Source organism: Bidens hawaiensis, unplaced genomic scaffold (genome assembly GCF_021521415.1).
Source record: "Bidens hawaiensis isolate Kalapana, Puna unplaced genomic scaffold, B.hawaiensis_p1.1 tig00011081_1, whole genome shotgun sequence".
In the NCBI taxonomy this organism is placed as follows: domain Eukaryota; kingdom Viridiplantae; phylum Streptophyta; class Magnoliopsida; order Asterales; family Asteraceae; genus Bidens; species Bidens hawaiensis.
The window spans coordinates 527468-548237 of record NW_027491856.1 but is presented as its reverse complement, the minus strand read 5'-3'; the positions used below and the strand labels follow the sequence as shown (position 1 = coordinate 548237).

The 20770-nt window shown below is 36.8% G+C and overlaps 1 protein-coding gene and 2 pseudogenes across 2 annotated transcripts; 1 reads left to right on the top strand and 2 right to left on the bottom strand.

The window, feature by feature from the left end:
- Nucleotides 1-5035: 5035 nt before the first annotated feature.
- LOC143537101 (large ribosomal subunit protein P2y-like) lies at nt 5036-6256 on the top strand. The gene is made up of 4 exons (XM_077030942.1): nt 5036-5100; nt 5188-5276; nt 5906-6138; nt 6230-6256. The coding sequence occupies exons 2-4, from the start codon at nt 5189-5191 to the stop codon at nt 6254-6256; spliced, it is 348 nt and encodes a 115-aa protein (XP_076887057.1). The 5' UTR covers nt 5036-5100; nt 5188.
- A 1139-nt stretch (nt 6257-7395) lies between these two features.
- On the bottom strand, nt 7396-12561 carry LOC143537131 (peptidyl-prolyl cis-trans isomerase CYP71-like; annotated as a pseudogene). Its single transcript, XR_013135991.1, has 13 exons — nt 12403-12561; nt 11826-11911; nt 11644-11732; nt 11320-11559; nt 11133-11254; nt 10971-11046; nt 10206-10313; nt 9910-10086; nt 9608-9825; nt 9401-9533; nt 9072-9295; nt 7909-8062; nt 7396-7823 (listed from the first exon to the last, which is right to left on the bottom strand). The product of XR_013135991.1 is annotated as a peptidyl-prolyl cis-trans isomerase CYP71-like (transcript).
- Nucleotides 12562-14022: 1461 nt separating this feature from the next.
- On the bottom strand, nt 14023-15023 carry LOC143537130 (serine/threonine-protein kinase AGC1-7 pseudogene; annotated as a pseudogene).
- Nucleotides 15024-20770: the final 5747 nt, after the last annotated feature.

Sequence of the window (20770 nt, the reverse complement as noted above, 5' to 3'; positions counted from 1 at the left end):
ATTGAATAAAAATTAATTTACAACGAAAGGAATTTAATAATGAGGATTACAAAAATCATTTAGCTTTTCCTCTAAAACCATTACAAGGATTTCAAAACATCTGAGTTATCAAATTTCTTGAATTGCTTAAAAGAGCCATTTCTGTCCCTTCGGCAATCTAACTTTGTTAACATCTCATTCTTGATATCGTGAAAAATACTAATGAAAATACATGAGCACAATGCTAGTGAATTAAGGTAATAGACTCAAAGTACTTTTATAAACATTTGACTATTGACGCACAATCCAATAGCCAACTTCTCATTAGGACTATGACAGCCCTAACTTTGCAACCACTCGTCTATGCTTCCCGGAACAAGTTTTACATAGGTCTACAAATAGGTTACTTGCTAGCATTGTAACGTTGAGTCCAACTATGCGTATATTTGTGACCTGAGTTGTTGTTTACACCATCTTATGTATGAAAATGGCCGACGATATGGATAACATGAAGAGAAACATGAAGATTGTAATGTAGATGAAGAATGCATTGAAGTAGGAGAACGAAATTGAGAAATAAATAGACCGGAGAAAAAGGAATGGCTCAGAAGAAAAAGGAGTGGCTATAGGAACCGTAATTAGCAAAAGAGTTAAGTGTTATTTTGGTATCTGTGGTTTGATCAACTATGCAACTTTAGTACCTATACTTTATTTTATGCAAATGACTACCCCAGTTTCAAAAAACTTACATTTTTAGTACTTTTTTAACTCCGTCTATTTTATCAGTTAAGTCAAGGGTACTTTGCTAATTTTGTAATTTTCTTAATTTTTTCTTTTCTTTTAAATGCCTTCCCCCCTTTTAATATTCAACCCCACCGGAAGTCCACTACCGGAAACTACTTCAGCTCGTCAGCGAACGCACCAGGTTTGCCGGAAATGTTCGTGAACTCCATCGTCGTTGTTGCTTCGCACTGAACCATCATAAGTCTAATCCGTCGCTGCTCGTTCTTTTCCACCGTTGTCGGTTACTGTGGCGGAACCCTAGCCGCTATAGTCATCGCCATCGTCATCGCCATCAATTGAACCAGCAGCAGCGGCGGCGACAATCTGGTGGTTCAATTGTCGAATACCATTGTCGGATATTGTGTCGGATACTGTCAATTGAATCACCATGGTCGTTCTTCTCCATCATTGTCGAATACTTTGTCGGATACCAGGTTTGTCGCCGCCGCTGCGACTGGTTCAATTGGTGGCGATGACTGACGATGATGATGGCGGCTAGGGTTCCACCACAGTATCCGACAACGGTGGAGAAGAACGAGCAGCGACGGATTAGGCTTATGATGGTTTAGTATGAAGCGACGAGGACAATGGAGTTCACGAACATTTCCGGCAAACCTGGTGCGTTCGCTGACGAGCTGAAGTAGTTTCCGGCAGTGGACTTCCGGTGGGGGTGAATGTCACCGGCATTTAAAAAGGGGGAAGGCATTAAAAAGAAAAGAAAAAATTAAGAAAATTACAGAATTACCAAAGTACCCTTGATTTAACTGATAAAATAGACGGAGTTAAAAAAAGTACTAAAAATGCAAGTTTTTTGAAATTGGGGTAGTCATTTGCATAAAACAAAGTATAGGTACTAAAGTTGCATAGTTGGTCAAACCACAGGTAACAAAATGACACTTAACTCTTAGCAAAAAGAAGTTTTAATGAGTTCCAATGGCTAATATTTGATGGTGGGATAACTAAGGTGACTTTTAATAGACATGATTAAAAGACCATGGTGGTAAACTCGATCACCGTGGTCTATATTTTAAATAATTTTAAGCTTTCTGCAGAACATAAGATAATTGCAAACAAATCATAGTTGAATGAAGTCGAGTGATTGGGGTTGGGTCAGTTGGCGACGGTTGAGCTTCGTCAGCCTAGAGATGAGAAAAGGTCCCGTGTGTAGGGGTGTGCAGGTCACGGTTCCAACCCGTGTACCCGGTTTACAAAACCCGTATAATGGAACTGTTATTTGAAACCATGTACGGGTCCAATTCAGCTTGAAACGGGAAACAAGTCGGTTCGGGTTGTACCCGCGGACCAAGTCGGAACCATGAAACCCATCTTCGGCTTTTCTCTGCTTTTCTCAAACACATGTTTTTCAATAATTTAAACATGTATTGGTGAGGCAAATATGCACCTTTTATATATTATGGTTCGTATAAATCGCTAATATTTTAACTTTTCATGGTTCAAACTTCATTTCTTTATTGTTTATAATGTTTGTCTTTCTTTAAGTTCAACTTACAAGTTAAAATACTTTTATCAGATTTTCCTATCCAAACTTTTATATAATGGAACAAATAATATTAGCCCGATTTGTTTAATCAATTATTTTTTTTTAAATCTATGTTGCTTACATCGTTTATTACTTGATAAACAAAGATAAAATAGCAACCAAAAAACCTATTGGGCTATAACTGTAACATTTCGGGTTTTTATCGTATTCGTTTATGTCATTTTATCATTGTATGAACGTTATTCGGATCCTAATCCTTAATAATAATTTGCATTTCTAAGCAACTAAGTTCTTTACGTTCACTTTAAGCCCTCAATGTTTTACTTATAGTTTAAATCCTAATTATAACCTAAATAGTTCATAAAAAGATCAAATAACAAACATCAAGGACTAATATTGCCAATTTGTGAGACACTCGACCTCCGGTGGCTGGAGCGCCGCGCGGCGACGGTCTCCTGGCTGGCCGCGTAGCGTGGTGGACAAGCTGGTCAGTTTGTTTACAATATCTCGTTTCCTAACTCGTTTAAGGTATAAAATCGGTTATTTTAGGCACGTTTGAGAGAAGTAAGGACCAGGTAAACCTTATACAACTAAAATATCACTCTCAAATCGTTTCTTACTGATCAAGAGAGGATCTTTATGATTATATTCAGTGATTCTTTCATTAAAAGTAGATTCTTACTTAATCGAGTCAAAAAGCCCATAAATAATCGTTTAAGCTTTTCCTATATAAACAACACTTAGGTATTTGCCACAAAACTTTACATAAACCCTAACAAGCCTCCTTCAACCGTCACTATCTTCTGCCATCTCATATTCTGCTTGGTTTTTGGTGTATTGTTGAAGAACCGTTAAGAACCGGTTGACTTTGCAAGTTTAAGGACATTTAACTCGTTATATCTCTTTGTTTGTTCACTTTCCGGGTAAGTTGTAACTGATTTTTTGTTCATAAACATTCCTTAGTCAATAACCTTTAATCAATTTCTGAGATTGAAGGGTATTGACTGGGCAATTGCTTTAAAACCCGATAAAGGGCAAAATAGTCAATCTGTTTGACTTATCGTTTTCTCATACTTCTGGTCGGATTCAATGTTCGGTCCAGAAGACTTTTCTTTTCGTAATAAAATTTTAAGGGTTCTGACCAAAACCCACCTTCAAAATCGAAGTTCGGATTCTGGTCAGACTCGACTCGTTTAAACGCTAAAATTAACATAACTCGAGTTCTACTCATCCGTTTGGATTGATTCTAGCGGCATTAAGTTCGTTTTTACCTATACTTTCATATCTCTAAGTTTCAGGTTCTGTTGGTTTTCATCGTTTGGCACGTTAATCGGACAAAGTCTTATTTATTCTTAATAATATATCATTAACTTACTTATTATTAAGGTGAGTTTTGTCATTCCCGACCCCTGTTTTACTTATTTTCAAACGTTTTGGGGGGCGTATGTGTACTATATATTTTTGTATTATATATATCTTAACTTTAGCAAACGTTGTATTGTGTGTGAATTGCTAAGCATGCTTGCTAATTGCTTACTTGGTTATTTTACGCATTCGGAGAGGTCCAACATATTCTCATATAGTATGATCATACGACCGTCTTGTATAACCGGCGCCCGATTCGCTTGGCAATGGTTCACTTGACACTTATTTGATCATTGGTTTGGTTACGTTTTGCTACTTTTTATATTACTATATATCATTGCAAAATTAATGGCATTCTCACTCAACATTATTGTTGACAAAGTATTTGTTTTGGATGATTTGCCATATTTGGATGGTTTGTTTTGAATGAAATAAAATTAATTATTAGATATTGTCATATTTGTTGTTTGATAGTTACCTCGAGCTCACGCCCCGCCCAGCCCTGCCCCGGCATTTCCGCCTTAGGTTGGGGTGTGACAATAACAGGGTTTATGATGCTAAAATATGACCGGCCTACCAACATATTTTCATTTCCTCTTATTTTAATGGCAATTGCTACTAAATCTTCAAACCCATAATCATGTTAGGCCTCAAAATAGATCTCATCAAACGTGGTCACGTCATCTGCTCCATGAAAGTTTCTCTTTGTTTACTGGTTAAGTTAGTCTATCTGTATTTAGAAACTCTAAAAGTATAACTAAAGAATACAGCTAAACGGCGGATGCGGTCCAACCCATGAAAGCTGCCAACCCGTCTCGTAGAACCCGTTTCAAAACCCGGATCGACCCATTTGTAGATGGTTCGATTCCGGGTTTCAAAATTTTATGTAAACGGTTTCGGTTCCGGTCCGGGTTTCATGTAAACGGTCCGGGTCGTACCCGTTGCACATGCCTACCCGTGTGGGGCATGTACCCCTTGGTAGTCATAATCTCTCATGCTCAATTATAAAGTGTGCCCTATACCGGATTCTATACATGCCGGTACCCATTTCTCAACAACCATCGCGTTCACAAGCATCAAATATACCATCACGCTCTTATGTGGTTTTAATTGCTTTGATTTCTATTACCCAAAACCCGATTTAAAACCCACCTCAAAACCAACTTAACATATATAATATTTAACTAAACTTTTAGTAATTATAACTCTAATATCTAATATAGAATATTCCATTGGCTAACAGGAATTGGTGTGTCACGTGAATTTTTCCTATGTTTTAATATAAAATAATTTCAAAAGAGTGGAACTACCAATGGGCTTAAACCATGTACCAGCCCATTATCATCCAAACCGAGCCCACGAAAGATCAAGCCGAGGCAATATTAATAATATCATCCCAAAATATTAGGGTTTCCCGCAGAACCTTAACACCCTGAGCAAACGATTCACGGCGGCTGTATCACCAATTGCAGGTATCCTATTCTCTTATTCCACTGTTATTCATTCGATTGAACAATGTAATTGATGGGCTATTGAGTCTGTTATGTTTCATTTATTAGAATGAAGGTTGTGGCTGCTTATTTGTTGGCTCTTTTGGGCGGTAACACCTGCCCATCTGCTGAGGATTTGAAGAACATCCTCGGTTCAGGTAATTTTTTTTATGTTTTCACTAGGTAACAATCCCGAGACGTGAATTCGCTCGGTATCGGTTAGGGTTGTTACAATATCGATAATAAAGCCAAAAAGTAATTTAGTAAACGATCAGAATAGTAATGAGTAATGACATTACTTGTATAGCTTATGATCAAAAAACATATTTAAAACGTTTATTCGGTTGGGGTGGTCGATGCGAATTAGGTCGGTTTTCGGTTACTTCACTGGAATTTAAGAAAAGAAATAAATTCGTCAATGGCAATTTACAACAAATTATTATTTTTTAAATAAAAGAACTTGTGTGTTATGCCAGCGAACTGTGTTGACGGTACCGGCGCTAAATTTTAAATTAGTAAGCCTAATATAAATCATTTATTTAAGAAAAATAACTTATTTAAAAAACTTTACTGTCGTGGCATCTTCAATTAATATGACATATAACTTGGTTAGGTTTTTAACTAGGAGAAATTAACGGCTTAGATCGATATGGTTTGACATGTTTAGCAGCAGTTATGATTTGCTAGTGTTGGAATTGATGGTTATTGAAATAGGCAACGATACTGTTGTGTTTTTCAGTTAATACTGTTGATATATGTATTTGACTTAGAAATTGATTGTGTGCAGTTGGGGCTGATGCTGATGATGATAAAATTGAGCTGCTGTTGTGTCAAGTAAAGGGGAAAGATATTACTGAACTCATTGCATCTGGAAGGGAAAAGTTAGCTTCGGTTCCGTCTGGCGGTGGTGGTGTAGCGGTTGCTGCAGCTGCTGGCGGTGGTGGTGCTGCTGCTGCACCTGCAGCGGCTGCTGAAACAAAGAAAGAGGAGAAGCTTGAAGAGAAAGAGGAGTCTGATGATGTAAGTTGTTTACTTGTTCTGTCATCTTCTTATGTTTTGTGTTATTCATTGTGTATACCTTTTAACAACTGTTTGTATTTTGTTTTTGCAGGACATGGGCTTCAGCTTATTCGACTAAAAGAAAGGCTTTCTCGTCTCTTTTTGTTATTGTAGTTTTTTGGTTTAATGTTTTGAATTTGGTAAGATCGTGTGAAAGTATTGGATGTATGGATTATTTGATGATCGGAGATATTAATCAAAGTGGTCTTGATTTGATGCATCTGTGTATGCCTGTGAATGTGTTTTTGCTTGCTTATTATTGAAGTTTTGATGTGTGGTGTACTTTGATCTTCAGGTGTTTGAAATATTACAGTTATTTTTAATCCAAAGATGTAATAATAAGTTCAAAAACATAACCATGGCTATGATGTTCTTTTGAAAAACTTATAAAACCTGTAATAGCAATTGTGTTTTTTTACTGAAACTATATGAGCTAAATATGACTAACAGTCATAGTTCCTCGCTTACAAATTGAGGTCATTGTTTTAACGGATTTGTGTATTTATCTAGGGAGCTCGGAATGAAGTGGGGGTTAACTTTTTGTTGTACCAAGTGGCTTAAGAACCTTGTGCTCTGCTTAATTAATAGACAACCAGGTGTGCTTTTAAGTAAAGTTTGCGTTTAAAATGTCAGCAAAAGACAATAAAGAATGGTTTTACATTTCAACACAAGCATGTCTTTTTTAACTTAAGACCTATTTTTCTAACTGCATGTGACTGTCAAAAAACTAAAAACAAAACTACAATTTTCATCAAAAGATATAACTAAAATTTTTGGGGACGAAAGTAGAAAAGGAAGTCAGCTTAACCAGAAAACAAGTTGAAATTTTGAGACAAATAGACTTTTAACTTGGCGATTGTAAGTTAAGTAATGACTACTAATAAGTTCATTCTGTTACGAACCTAATCGTTAATCAAATGGTCCAAAGAAAATAAACGGAAACTAGATTAGAAATCATAGATTTTTGGAAGAGACTTGATCATTCAATCAACATATTTTCATTCATACCCTAACACATAATAACTAGTGGCTTATATAGCCAAGATACATAACCGACCCACTAACTAAAGAACTAACCGACCACTGATTTAATCAAAAGAAAATGCATGAACCAAACTACAAGAAACTGCAACTACTGGTGCATGTGTGCATGTGAACGTGGGTGGCACATATCACATTCACATTCAATCAATCAAATGCAGAATTTGAGATCAAAAACCCATATTGATCCTTTTGGCAACCTTTAAAGTACAATGAGGATGTTTCACATTTCCAGGCATCCTTTTGGAAATATAAATAAAAACAACTGGAATTTATGGATTCAAGTTGCAAATTTGACAATATATAGCATTCAAGTGTTCTTCAATTCTTGGCAACCTTAAAAAGTACATCTGGAAGAAAACTCGAAGTCAAGATCTGTTTTTTAACACCCATAACCGTTCGTTATGGTAGTTGGTAGCTACTTTCCTAACTCAAGTTACAAAACGAGAGGGTAATTAGGTAAATATGTACCTAATTCAGAATCTTGCATTTGACCTCGTGTACATTATGTAGATCATCAATCATAACTTTGGAACTGTTACGTTCAAGATTTTTACATCTTGATATGGTTTATCGCCCTTGTCAGTCTTCACTTTCTCGATCGCCTAAAACAATTATTCATTTCAGAAATCCACATAATCCGATTTACAGGAATATTTAAAAGTTAAATTTTGATAGTTAAAGACGTACCTGAACAACATCCATGCCCTTTATAACTCTACCGAAAACAGTATGCTTGTTATCCAGCCACGGTGTAGCAACAGTTGTAATAAAGAACTGCGACCCGTTTGTGTTTGGGCCTGCATTCGCCATCGACAATGTAAAAGGCCTGTCGTGTCTCAAACTGCAAAAACACAAAAAAAATATAAGATTTTGTCTCCATGGGTAGGCGGTTGAGCCCAACATAAACCCAAAATTTGTGTCGGGCATGTGAACCAGAACAAGACACAAACGTTGATGCGAATGCGACTCATTTAACCCGATTTTTTAGTGCATACTAATACTCTAAAATTATAATTTTACAACAAAAATATAAACATATGTAAAAAATTACATTTTATACAATATAAACTGATGCCAAATCTCTTTTAGTTTTTTTAGCATAAAATTCCCAACCATTTTCTGCTACGACATGAAAACACATTTAAAAAAATAGTAATAAAATGACAGCGTAATGGGTGAACCCAAACCAAACTAGCCAAGCCGTTTAGCTACACATGTGTGCCGGTTCGACCCAAACCCGTGTGTAGACTAAAACTGAACCAAAAACCAAAAATTTGTTTTTTAATTTTTTTCAAAACCATTAGGTTACAGTTTTCAGTTTGGGTTCAGTTTTTCTTTGTTTTTTTTTTTCGTTGCACCATTTGAGCTCAAAACTTTTGGGCTGAAAAAAAATTTGGCCAAAAATGAAGAATTTGGTCTAAATATCTTTGTTAAGTAATTATTTAATTGATAATTAAACATTTTGATTAAAAAATTTAGGTAACACTATTTATTAAATTCTTATAAATTACTTGAAGCTGAAAACTAAAAATGAAAATCCATGAATTCAGTAAGGTTATTTCGGTTTTGACTACATGCAAAACCGAAGCCAAACCAAAAGTTTAGATTTTAAAAAAACTTAAACCCAAATAGTTGGTTTTTGTTTAGGGTCAGCTATTTCAGTTCAGTTTTTTAATACAACTCTTACATCATCATCATCATCATCATCATCGTACTCAGTATATCCCACCAATAGCAAAGCTATGGTAGGGTCTGAGGAGGGTAAGATGTAGACAGCCTTACCTCTACCCTATAAGGATAGAGAGGCTGCTTTGTATTAAAAAACCAAAGTTTTTTAATACAACTCTTACCTTTTATGAAATTCATCTTCAAATTCTCGTCCCCAGATAGACTGTCCACCTGTCCCATCTCCCAAAGGGTCTCCAGTTTGTATCATAAAACCTTTAATAACCCGATGGAATATTAAATTATCATAATAACCATTTTTACAGTGTGTTGTAAAGTTCTCCACGGTTTTTGGACACTCTTCCGGGTACAGTTTCATGTGAATATCACCAAGTGTCGTATGCATAACCTTAATATCACCAAACAATCATTAACATATAACAACAAAACCAAAGTTATTATAAAAGTAAAAGAAAGAAAAAAATATTTAAAAAATCAGAAATCGAATACTTACCACGTTTTCTGGAAGCGATGTTGTAACTGACTTTCCTATATCTGAAGCAGCCATAAGTTCATCAGCAGGAGGTTTTTCATTAAACACATCTCTACCCTTGGTGGCGTCTTCGGGCTCTTCCGGTTCTCTTCGACTATATAAACATAAATTGGATTATATAACACATAACAGAATACTTTTTAAAAGAAAATTAGTTAAGTATTATACCTGAATAAATAGATACGGTGTTTCTTGAAAGCACAACATAATATAGTCGGGTCGGTTAACGGTTCTTTGTTTTCATTAACATTTGCAGCCACAGCTGGGATTTTTCTCCCTTTTTTACTGCTTTGATCACCCTGGTATAACGCAATTTTTAAAAATCGATCGTTATTTTCCACTTTTCCCAAAATTTTGGCGACTTTATTGGTGTGCAGATTTACGATCTACCATTAAAAAGAATAAAATATCATTTTCACGTTTATTGAATTTGAGGAAACAAACTATGAGACGGATGATTAATTTCTTACTTTAATACCAAGGAGAGTTGGATAAATAATGAAATTGGAGCTTTCGTCAAATACCGCGTTCGGTTGCGGTACGTTTTCAGTGTTTTCAATTTCTCGTTCAACCGCCATTCATCTACCGAAATCAATAGCTTCCAAACGGTACATAGGTGCATCACTTCTTTGAAGATCTTGAGCATTCTAATCAAACCAGCTTTTGGTTAACTCATCTATAGTTAATATTTAATAAAATAAACTAAAGTTTACAACTTTAGACCCGCTCATTTATGAATGGGTCGATTTGAGTTGAGTTTTATTACCTCAAGTGATTCATCATACACACGTCTTAATTTACCCGTTCGGTACCAAAATATACGTAATCTACGATCGGGAGATGTGATTGCAAATTGTTTGCCATCTGCACTTACCTAAAGGTAATTAAAGAAAGAATTAAAGTTATGATGAAGGTTAAATAATGTAATAATAAATTAATAACATGCATATAGCAAATGTTTCCTTAGGCCCATAAACGAACCAAACATTCAGCGAACTGTTTGTGAACCATTTGGCTAGAATATTCATTTATTTAATAAACGAACGAACATGAACAAAAAAGTTTATTTATTTAATAAATGACCATGAACACGTCTTATTCGTTTATTTATGTCTGTGAACATTGTTTATGTTCGTTCATTTGTGTTTTATCATTTACATTCATTTATGTTTGTTAGTTCGTTAGTATACATTTGTTTAAGTTCGTTCGATTATGTTTGTAAATATATTTGTTTATTGGGCCCATTACAACGTCGCCTGGTTTTAATAACTTTTTAGGGCTTTAACTGGTTTAGCTCAGTTATATTCGTCCTTTTACATTTATGAACCATTCGCTTATATTGTTAACGAACGAACATAAATGAACATAAACAGACTCATTTTCTTAACAAACAAAAAAACCGTTCGTTTAACTGTTTGTGCTAGATCGTTTGTCAGGTTAAGCAAACACAAACTTGCTCCGTTCGTGTTTGTTCGGCAAGTTTACAAGCCTTATTCTTGATGTCACAGAATATTTTATTTAAAATTTTTACCTCAATACAAGATACAGCAGTTTTACATTTGGCAACTGCAAAGAGATCAGTATCACTTTTCAACTTAAAATTAACACTGTAGAGCTCCAAACAAAGCAACATCAATATGCAAAATATGATAATGGGGGTAAACTGGAAAACTTTAGAGATTATAAAACATACTCGGTTTCAGGAAACTGAAGCGTAGTAGCATCCCAATAATCAATTATTCCCATGGTATCTGCAGATACCACAGTATCAAAAGCAGGGTTGTACCTCATTGCTTTCACAGGGTTCAAATGTATCTGAAAGCCAAACAAAAGTACTTTAAAAATTGATGATTGAGATGTCAAACTTAAAGTCAACTGACCTGTTTAGAAATGATGGGTTCGTTTGATCCAGCTCGTGCATCATATATATGCACAAATGGTGAATTTTTATCACTAATGGCAAATTTGGCTTTAACCGCGCCTTGTTTATAAACCCATTGAACACAACCAGGTGTATATGGAAGGCGTAACATGACCATCATGTCGTAGTTATGCACATCATATATCTTCACTGAACAATCATCTGAAATTGTACAGCAAAACAAACCGTCTACACTAACCTGCATCACACAAGTTCAAAAGGTAATAAACTAAAAGAAAAGCTACCAGTTATGAAAGCGAAAGTGAAAATAAACATAACACACCGCCAGCCCTTCTATAGGCCCAAGGTGGGATCTGAAATGCTTAGCAAACTCAATGCCAACACCTTTTTTCTTCCAAAATTTCAAGTGTCCTACAAAATTACAAGAAAATTATTCAATAAAAACTTTTGAATAGGTTACAAATACCAAACTAATGTAGTAATCATATTTATAAGTAATATTACCATCTTGACTTCCTGTAATGAAGAAATCAGCTGCTGAAACAGCAACATGAGTTACCACATCTCTATGCATATAACTTTTCTCATACCTGCATATAATCATGGAATAAAACCTAAATTACAACAAATTCACATGAGATCCAGCTTAAAACTGCAGTAATATACGTGTTGAAAATTAAGCCCAAGAACACAAACACGGAATTTGATCTCAACCAAGATTCTCGACACACTTACAATGACCCCTAAACCATCTATTTGTAACTTCTAGACATTCAAACAAACGAGATAAAGTAGCAAAACATTAAAAAACAAAGCATATATAACTGAATCCTAATTAATTAAACTAAATTTGCCACTTTAACTTTCTATTAACTCGTTTCAAGATTAACTTTCTATCTACAATAAGCGGTGCATCAAGTATTTAAATATCTAGGGTTTCAGTTCAACTAACAGATTATAGTGCTTATTAATCAGATGCAATATCATTACTCATTCAGCTGAACCCTAGAGCAAACCACAAGCTCAATTGAAGTAATTAATATCAAAATTGACATCTGAAAGTATTAAACCCTAAGCATACATGTTAGCAGATGGAAGTGAATCGAGGTACGCCTGTTCGAACTGGAGCGGACGCTTTGGGCGACGGGCCGGGGCGGGTCCGGGCCCCAACATCGGCTCATCGTCTTACGTAAATCACCGGCAACGAGCTTCCGTTGGTGTTGGTTTGAGGTTCCTCCATTGTTGCACTGTTCTGGTTCAAACCGGCCAAGAGTTCATGAGGTAAAATGCCGATATAGCCATGGAGCGAAGGTTAATTCGCTAGTTGTCATGGGTACTAAGTAGTGATTTATATGGTTACTTTGTATGATTTCTTTGGGAATAAAAATATTAGTACCTGTCTAAACTTGTCTTTTATTCAGGTTACCTTACAATAGCATATATGGTTTCATTTCATTAAGAGTTCATAGTTTCTCTAAAGGGGTGGTGAATAAGACGTATTGTATATGAAATATAACATGTCAAAATCGGTAGCATCATATAGAGAGTTGAGTTGAATAATCCGAATATATTTTTTTAGTTTGGTTTTTAACTTCGCAAATGATTAATGTACCAAAATGATTAAGATAATAATGTAAATTTTAAGTTATAAGGTCAAGAGTATGTTTGGTTGAAGGTAATTGAATGAAGGGGGAATGGAATGAGAGAAGGAATGAAATAGACAAGGGAATGAAATGGATCATTACCATTCCTTTGTCTTATTTGGTTAACCTATAGGAATAGAATAAATTATTACTTTTTGTTGTTTGGTATATAAAAAAAATTGTAGGAATGAATTAGAAATAATAAAAACACTCCTATCTAAAAATAATTTTTTACAAAAAAAAAAATGCAACGACGATGGTGGTGGTAGCTTAGGCAACGAATATGGTGGTGGGCGGTGGTCAAGCGGCGGCGGCGACGGTGGTGGCGGCGGTGGTGACATAGGTGGTGGTGGCAACAACGACGGCGGCGGTCAGGTGGTGGTGGCAGCAATGGTAGTGGTGGTGGTCGTTGTTAGGTAATGGTGTTGTTGAGAAAGTAGAGTGAATGAGGAATGAAATGAAAAAAAAGAAGGGGGTGGGAATGAATGGTTTTGATGGAATGAGATTCCATGTGTAATAGATGATTTCATTCCATTGAGCAACCAAACATCACATTTTTCATTCCCATATAATGAATCATTCCATTCTCACATACCAAACACTACCTAAGTATCTTTAAAATATCCCCAAAAAGTACCTATTTCTTTTTCCTTTTTTTTTTTTTAGAAAGGGCATGTATAAAGGTCCAAAGGTTTAGATCAAAGTTCAGACTAAAAACAGAGGAACCAAAACAAACAATCTACATTTACTTCCCACCATTTATGTGATTAGATCATCAATCTTCATTTACTTTATTGACTAATATTTAATTTTGAAGATTAAAGTCAAGTATCTTTTACCACCTAATCTGCTTTTTAATGAATAATCATTGACAAAAACTGGTTTACCCTCTTGGATTGTACCATATTGTCATTAACATCGAGCTTAATCTAGAATTGATTGTTTATAGTTGTCTGTCAATCCATATTATTTATTCCATGCACATTTATAATCCATAATCATTTCCATAAATAAAAATATAAATTTAATACACTTTTTTTAAATTAATCCTTCCTTCCAAGTAATAAAGTTTAAAGTTATGTACATATTCAACATACAACCCAGCCCAAATTACAACCTTTGATCCATTTGCATGGTGTCATCAAAATACATCCACAGATTATATAATCCTTCCTAATAATATTCCACTGGAGTGCCCGGACAACCATCATCCTCGGCCACATCCCGGTAGCTATACGGTGGCGGCACAAAAGGCGGTGTGGTACATCTCAATAGCGCCCAATTAACCCCATGGAAAAACGGGTGGTGCTTGATCGCCGACGCACCCATCATTGACCCCATTCGCCGGTCTGGATCCTTAACCAACAATTGAGATATCAGGTCCCGAGCCACGGCTGGAACCACCGGCTCTTTTGGGAATTCAAGAGCCCGAGCCACAATATTAGCCAGTGTTAGCTCATTATCCACCCCTTTAAAAGGTGTCACACCATAAAATAGTTCAAACACAAAAATTCCTAGTGTCCACCAATCCACGGCGCTACCATGGCCCTCACCCGACACAATTTCCGGGGACAGATACTCATAGGTTCCGACCAACGACATTGACCGGACTTCCACGGGCTCTGCCACGAACTCGGGCCCACCATGGCCCGCGGGTTTTTTCTTGTTTTTACGTTTAGAGTGGAAGCATGAGACAGTGGGGACAATACAATTAGGAAGAATGCATGATGACGTGGCGAATTTTGGTGGGCCCACGGGGCGCTGATCGGTTGGTGGTGGCGGGTTTAGGAGGTTGTGATTAGAGACAACTTGAGCCGGGGTGCACGTAGAGAAGTCACATTTTAAAGAAAGATCAAAGTCGGTTAACATAATATGACCATCCGATCTAACCAACACGTTTTCAGGTTTGAGATCACGGTACACGATTCCCAACATATGGAGATATTCTAGAGCTACAACTACCTCTGAAGCATAGAACCTGTGAACATGCAAAACATTGATGAGTGATAACAAATTAACTAGTGTTGATAATAATTGAAAAACAAGATAATGTTTTGTTACCAAATGTTAAAGAAATAAGTGTTGTTTTGGTAGGAGACCAAAGTGATGGTGGTTAGTAGGATTTAGCGACTGTTTTTTTGTCTTTTGCCAGGCAAGTTTTTCTTCTTTGGGGTTATGCTTTTATAATTACTTAAAATGACCAATTATTGCATGCATCATATTGGCAATTATTCATTATTCCTCACATGACCTACCTAATATCATATCATTACTTCTTTGCCAACAAGAATTAAAGAAATTAAATAAAGTGAAAGTGTTAACACGAACATGGCTCGTACAATTCGAGTGGTTAGTTACATAAACCAGTCAGCTTGACTCGACCCCGACATGTTTAGCTTAATATGTTCATGATTTAAAGTTTTAAACTCAAACCAAATCGAACTCATTTAGACTATACTAAACCTTTATTGCCTTAAAAAAAAGGATTTATGATTTTGTCTCATAATAATCTTAAAAGACAAAGGGCCATTGGTCTTAGTTGTCACCGGATTTTGTGGATGTTACAAACACAATGACCCACGAGGCATTAATGGAGGCTCACCCTGGTTTGACTTTTAATAGAGCTCACGTGGACTCGATCATATAGCACCATGTCCCATGAAACAGTATTCGCCTTCACTTCTCACGTGGGATGCCATTATAATCAAGGGTACGCCAGCCTACTATATACAAACCATGCACCCTTGGAGGCCCACTATACCCAATTATATTCTATCTAGACCTATACATCATATTCGAGACAATTGCAAGCTTATTCTTCATGCTTGGTACCTTGATGATGGGATGGTCATTGGAGATTCTATGGAGGTGGCTAAAGTGTTGGATATCATTAAGGTGACGGGTCCAACTTTGGGTCTTGAACTAAATATTAAGAAAACTGAGCTATTTTGGCCTTCTTGTGATGGTACGAAGTCTCGTGACGGTTTATTCCATGCTGACATCGGGAGACCATTATTAGGGGTGAAGCTTCTTGGGGGAGCTGTTAGTAAAGACACCGGGTTTATTAGTGGGTTGGCAAAGAAGAGAGCTACTAATGATGTTGATTTGATGCGTCTTCTACCAAAACTTGGTGACCCGCAAAGTGAGTTACTTTTGTTTCGATCATGTATGGGTATTGCTAAACTTTTCTTTGGTTTGAGAACATGTCAACCTGTACACATGATGGAGGCAACGTTGTTCTTTGACAAAAAATTGCGTGAGGCGATCGAGGACATTGTAATTTGTGGAGGTCCTTTTTTTGGAGACCTCCAATGGCGAATTGCTTCCTTACCCATTAAGAATGGGGGTTTGGGGTTATATTTGGCAGTAGAGGCTTCCTCCTATGCGTTTGTGGCCTCGAGAGCCTAATAGTGGGTGCTTTAGGATCACATTTTGCGAGACAGTGGTATATGCGGGATGGATTTTGATTATTCTTATGCTTTGGCTTGTCTACGTGATATGATTCCAGGCGTTGATTTTAGCAGTTTCACTAACAAATAGACCGCCCCCTCTAAAACCCAACATGCATTGGCGAGTGCTCTTTTTAGTAAAATTGCTCACGACATGGAGTTACACTTTGACATGACAAGTAGACAAAAAGCCAATTTTTGAGTGTCTACGAGCATCACATGCTCAAGATTTTCTTCTTGCTATCCCTATAGATGGGTTAGGCCAGCATATGTCTCAAATGAAGTATGTACTATCCTTAAGTATCGCCTCATGATTCCTCTATTCCCGGTTGATGAGATATGTCCTGTTTGTCGTAAGGCGTGTTTAGACTCATATGGGGAGCACGCGGTGCATTGTAAAGAGCTCCCAGGGTTCAAGTACCGACACGATCTGATTAGGGATTTGCTCTTTGATATATTCAGGCGGGCCGGAATTTCTGTTAAGAAAGAAGCACCTGTGAATTTCCTGACTGACCCGTCGGAGGGAAGCCATCTCTTCGACCGGCTGACATCTTGGTGTTTGGATGGATATGAGGAAAACATGCTTGTGTTGATTTAACAGGGGTTTCCCCTCTTGTGGGCTTAGGGAGTAGTGGTTTCACAGCCGGTCAAGCTGCTTCAGGCAAGGTGACCAAACATGAGAAGGCGTGTCTTGACAACCAACATATATTTATTCCTTTTACTTTCGACACTTTTGGTTTTCTCGCGCCTGAAGCTGTGGAGTTACTTACCCGTGTTCAACGGGTCAAGCATAGTAATATTATGACTCCAAGATCAGCAAATGTAGTTTTTAAAAGGTTGGGTTTTGCGATTCAAAAAGGGGTAGCGGCGCAGCTTGTTGCCCGCTTGCCTTCTGTTTCGATGTAATTTAACCTATAATTCTTATAATAACAAATGGAAAAATAATCTTCAATAATATTTTTATATACCAAACCAAATGACCAGTCATATCTATAGCTCACTTATGTAACACAACGATTGAATAGACGATCCACCAAATTCTTTGAGGGCTCAAACCATGGCGGTCTTACCTTAACGAGCGAAGACAGAAATAAGGATGAAATATCCTTTTCACTTTCTAAAATAATCCATTAATGGTTTCATCGTGGTTACTTTTATCAGATTATCATCATCTTGTACGTTTATTTCTTATAATCAAATTATATTTGTTATAATAAACTATTTAGTTTTCTTATGTTTAAATATATATATATATATATATATATATTTAGTTTTCATATGGTTAAAAGTTTATACATACAATACAGGCTTAGACTATGTGTTGTGGGTTGCTTGGGGGCATTAACTACCAAGTAGCCACATATGCACGATAACCTCCCGCACGCCGTGTTAACGCTACATTATTGATAGAATTTACTTGGGGTTAACAAGCCAACAGCCAACAAAACTTGTTTTTTTCTTTTGTATTTTTGATTTCTTTGTTTCCTCAAGGCTCCACCACATAATTAGTTGGTTAAAGCTAGCTAACCAACAACGCCTAATGGGTGAGCTAGTTAAAATCCCCACTACTACATGACTGTGACAACGATTTAAGCAGCACATGCTAGTTAGTTCACTGGTTTATTTTATATAAAAGTTCAACAATACGTGCAAATGCATAACCAGGGTTTATTAAACAAAAAGAAAAATAAATAAAGGAACTCATCGTCACCATGAAGACTTTTTCTTCGTTTGGCTACGGACGGATCCACACAACGTGACGTTCATGGCTTCTACCGCACAAGCGTGATTAATTTATAAAAACTAGAACCAAATATTACATTTGGTTTTTTAGATTATTTTAAAAGACAAATCATACAATTCCAATTTTACTTTTAAGTATATTAGTACGGATGCATTAAAAAACTTGGTACTCATTTTGTCAGCCATCAACCACAATGTGACGGAACCAAACGGTAAAGGTTAAAAGGAAAAGACAAGGAAAAATTTCTAAAATAATTATTTTTAGAGAGAGAAGTTCCAAAATATCTTTTTTTCTTTAAAATCATTTATAATTTGGACGGTCAAGACACATTGAAAAAGATAAAAATAAAGACGAGATTTCGAAAGAAAGTCAGGTAAAAGACGAGATTTGGGAAAATAATGTCGGTAAAGTCCAAATTATTTGTAATCTTGAAGCAAAAATTCAAATTTTTAAAAAACTTTTTTACTCAAAAAAGCCGTCATGAGAGACTGTTTTTTTTTATGAAAAATATATTTTTGACAATTATACCCCTAAACCACCATCACCCACTTGAACCACCACCACCGGTCAACCATTGACTTTGACCTTGAATGTGTAAATGAAACAGAGCAATTGGAGGCTACCTTTGTGTGATCTTGATCATATCCACCATGGTCAAAGGTGGAATTGCCGGTGCCATTGAGAACAAACAAGCATTAAACGTTGCAATTCGACTTGGGTTTTGTGATTTTGAAGCACCCATTAGATTATTTGGGTGAATTGTGGCAGACCCATTTGGGTTTGATGAATCTTGATTTATGGAATTTGATTTTGCGAGGCGTTTGATGGTGAGTTTGGCCTTTGACCGGCGGCGAGACAGCGGCCGGAGCTTGGAGCAGAGTCGCCGGAGGTTTTTGTTGAGAGCATTGAGCATCTTGAAGAGATCAGTCTGAGTGTTAGGGTCAGCGGTGCAGCGGTGGTGGTGATGGGGTGGGGGCGACGGCGGCTATGGTGCAGCGGTGGTGATGGGTGCAGCGGTGGTAGAGGCGGTTATGGTGGTGGAGACGGTTATGGTGGTGGTGATGGGGTGGGGCCAACAGCGTCGGTGATGGTTGGTGGTTCAAGGTGGTGGTGGTGGTCCAGGGTAGGGGTGTCAAAAAGCTCGCGGCTCGCTCGAAAAAAACCCGAAAAAAACTCGCTCGAAAAAAGCTCGATCAAAAATCGAGCCGGGCCGAGCTGGCTCGAGTTTTGTTCGAGTCGAGCTCGAGCCTGGGGTGGCTCGGCTCGTGGCTTGGCTCGTACGCTAAGACTCATAATATATATATATATATATATATATATATATATATATATATATAGTTTATCAAACTTTCAACCCTAATTCTTCTTTTTTCCTTGCTTAAGTTTGAATAATTTGTTAGCTCGTCGAGCCACGAGCTGGCTCGAGTCGGGCTCGAGCTCAGTTTCACAGCTCGGTGTTTGAAATCGAGCCGAGCCGAGCTGGCTTGAGTTAAGTTCGAGCAGGACCTGGCTCGGCCCTATTTCAAACACCGAGCTATTTCAAAAACTTTTTTACTAAAAAAAACCCATCTTGAGAGACTGTTTTTTTATGTTTCCTACATTTCCCGTTCATATTTTCAAATTCTTGGAAAAATATATTTTGACAATTATACCCCTGCTCCAGGGGTATAATTGTCAAAATATATTTTTCCAAGAATTTGAAAATATGGACGGGAAAGAGGTATAATTGTCAAAATATATTTTTCCAAGAATTTGAAAATATGGACGGGAAATGTAGAGGGGTATAATTGTCAAAATATATTTTTCAAAAAATTTGAAAATATGGACGGAAAATGTAGGAAGCATAATAAAAACAGTCTCTCAAGACGGTTTTTTTTAATAAAAAAAGTTTTTGAAAAATTTGAAATTTTGCTCCAAGATTACTGTAACATCCCGAAATTTCCAAAATGATATTAATTATATTACTTAATAATAGAGGGAAAGTTTACTCAGGTTATCGGGAAATAAATAAATAGAGTAGGAGTTGGTATGGGTCGGGCTAGTGTTGGGTAATGGATATGGGTTATGGACTTGGGTTATGAAAGAAGGAAGGAGAGTCCATGGGCTTAAGCCCATGATCCCTAAATATAAATACCATTAACCACCATTTAATCCTCATTTCCATACACACACACCCAAAACACACACAACCCGAACCAAGATCCGAAGGCGAAAACCCGAGCTTGTTGGTGCTGGAACGTCGTGACGGACCAAAACAACATCAAGGCTTAACCGGGTTCGTAGTTCGACTCGTTCAAGGTACGTTTATAGTTAGAAATCGTTCGTATAGGTTCGGTTTGATTTGAGAAATGATAGATCTGAGTTTGTATGGTAAAAACGAATCCAACAAAGCTAATCTTACTGAAAATGGTTATGATTTGATGGGTTAATCGATTGATAAAAAGAACCCGTAACCTATATGCCTAAATCGCACCCTTTAAACATCGATGTTAGGTCGATTTGATGGTTGGGGTTTGTAGGCGCTGGTCAGACGATCCCGTGGGTACCTAAATCGAGTTATTTGGTTAAGAAACGAAGGTGATTAAGGGATTTAAGAACGAACAGTAGCTGCAG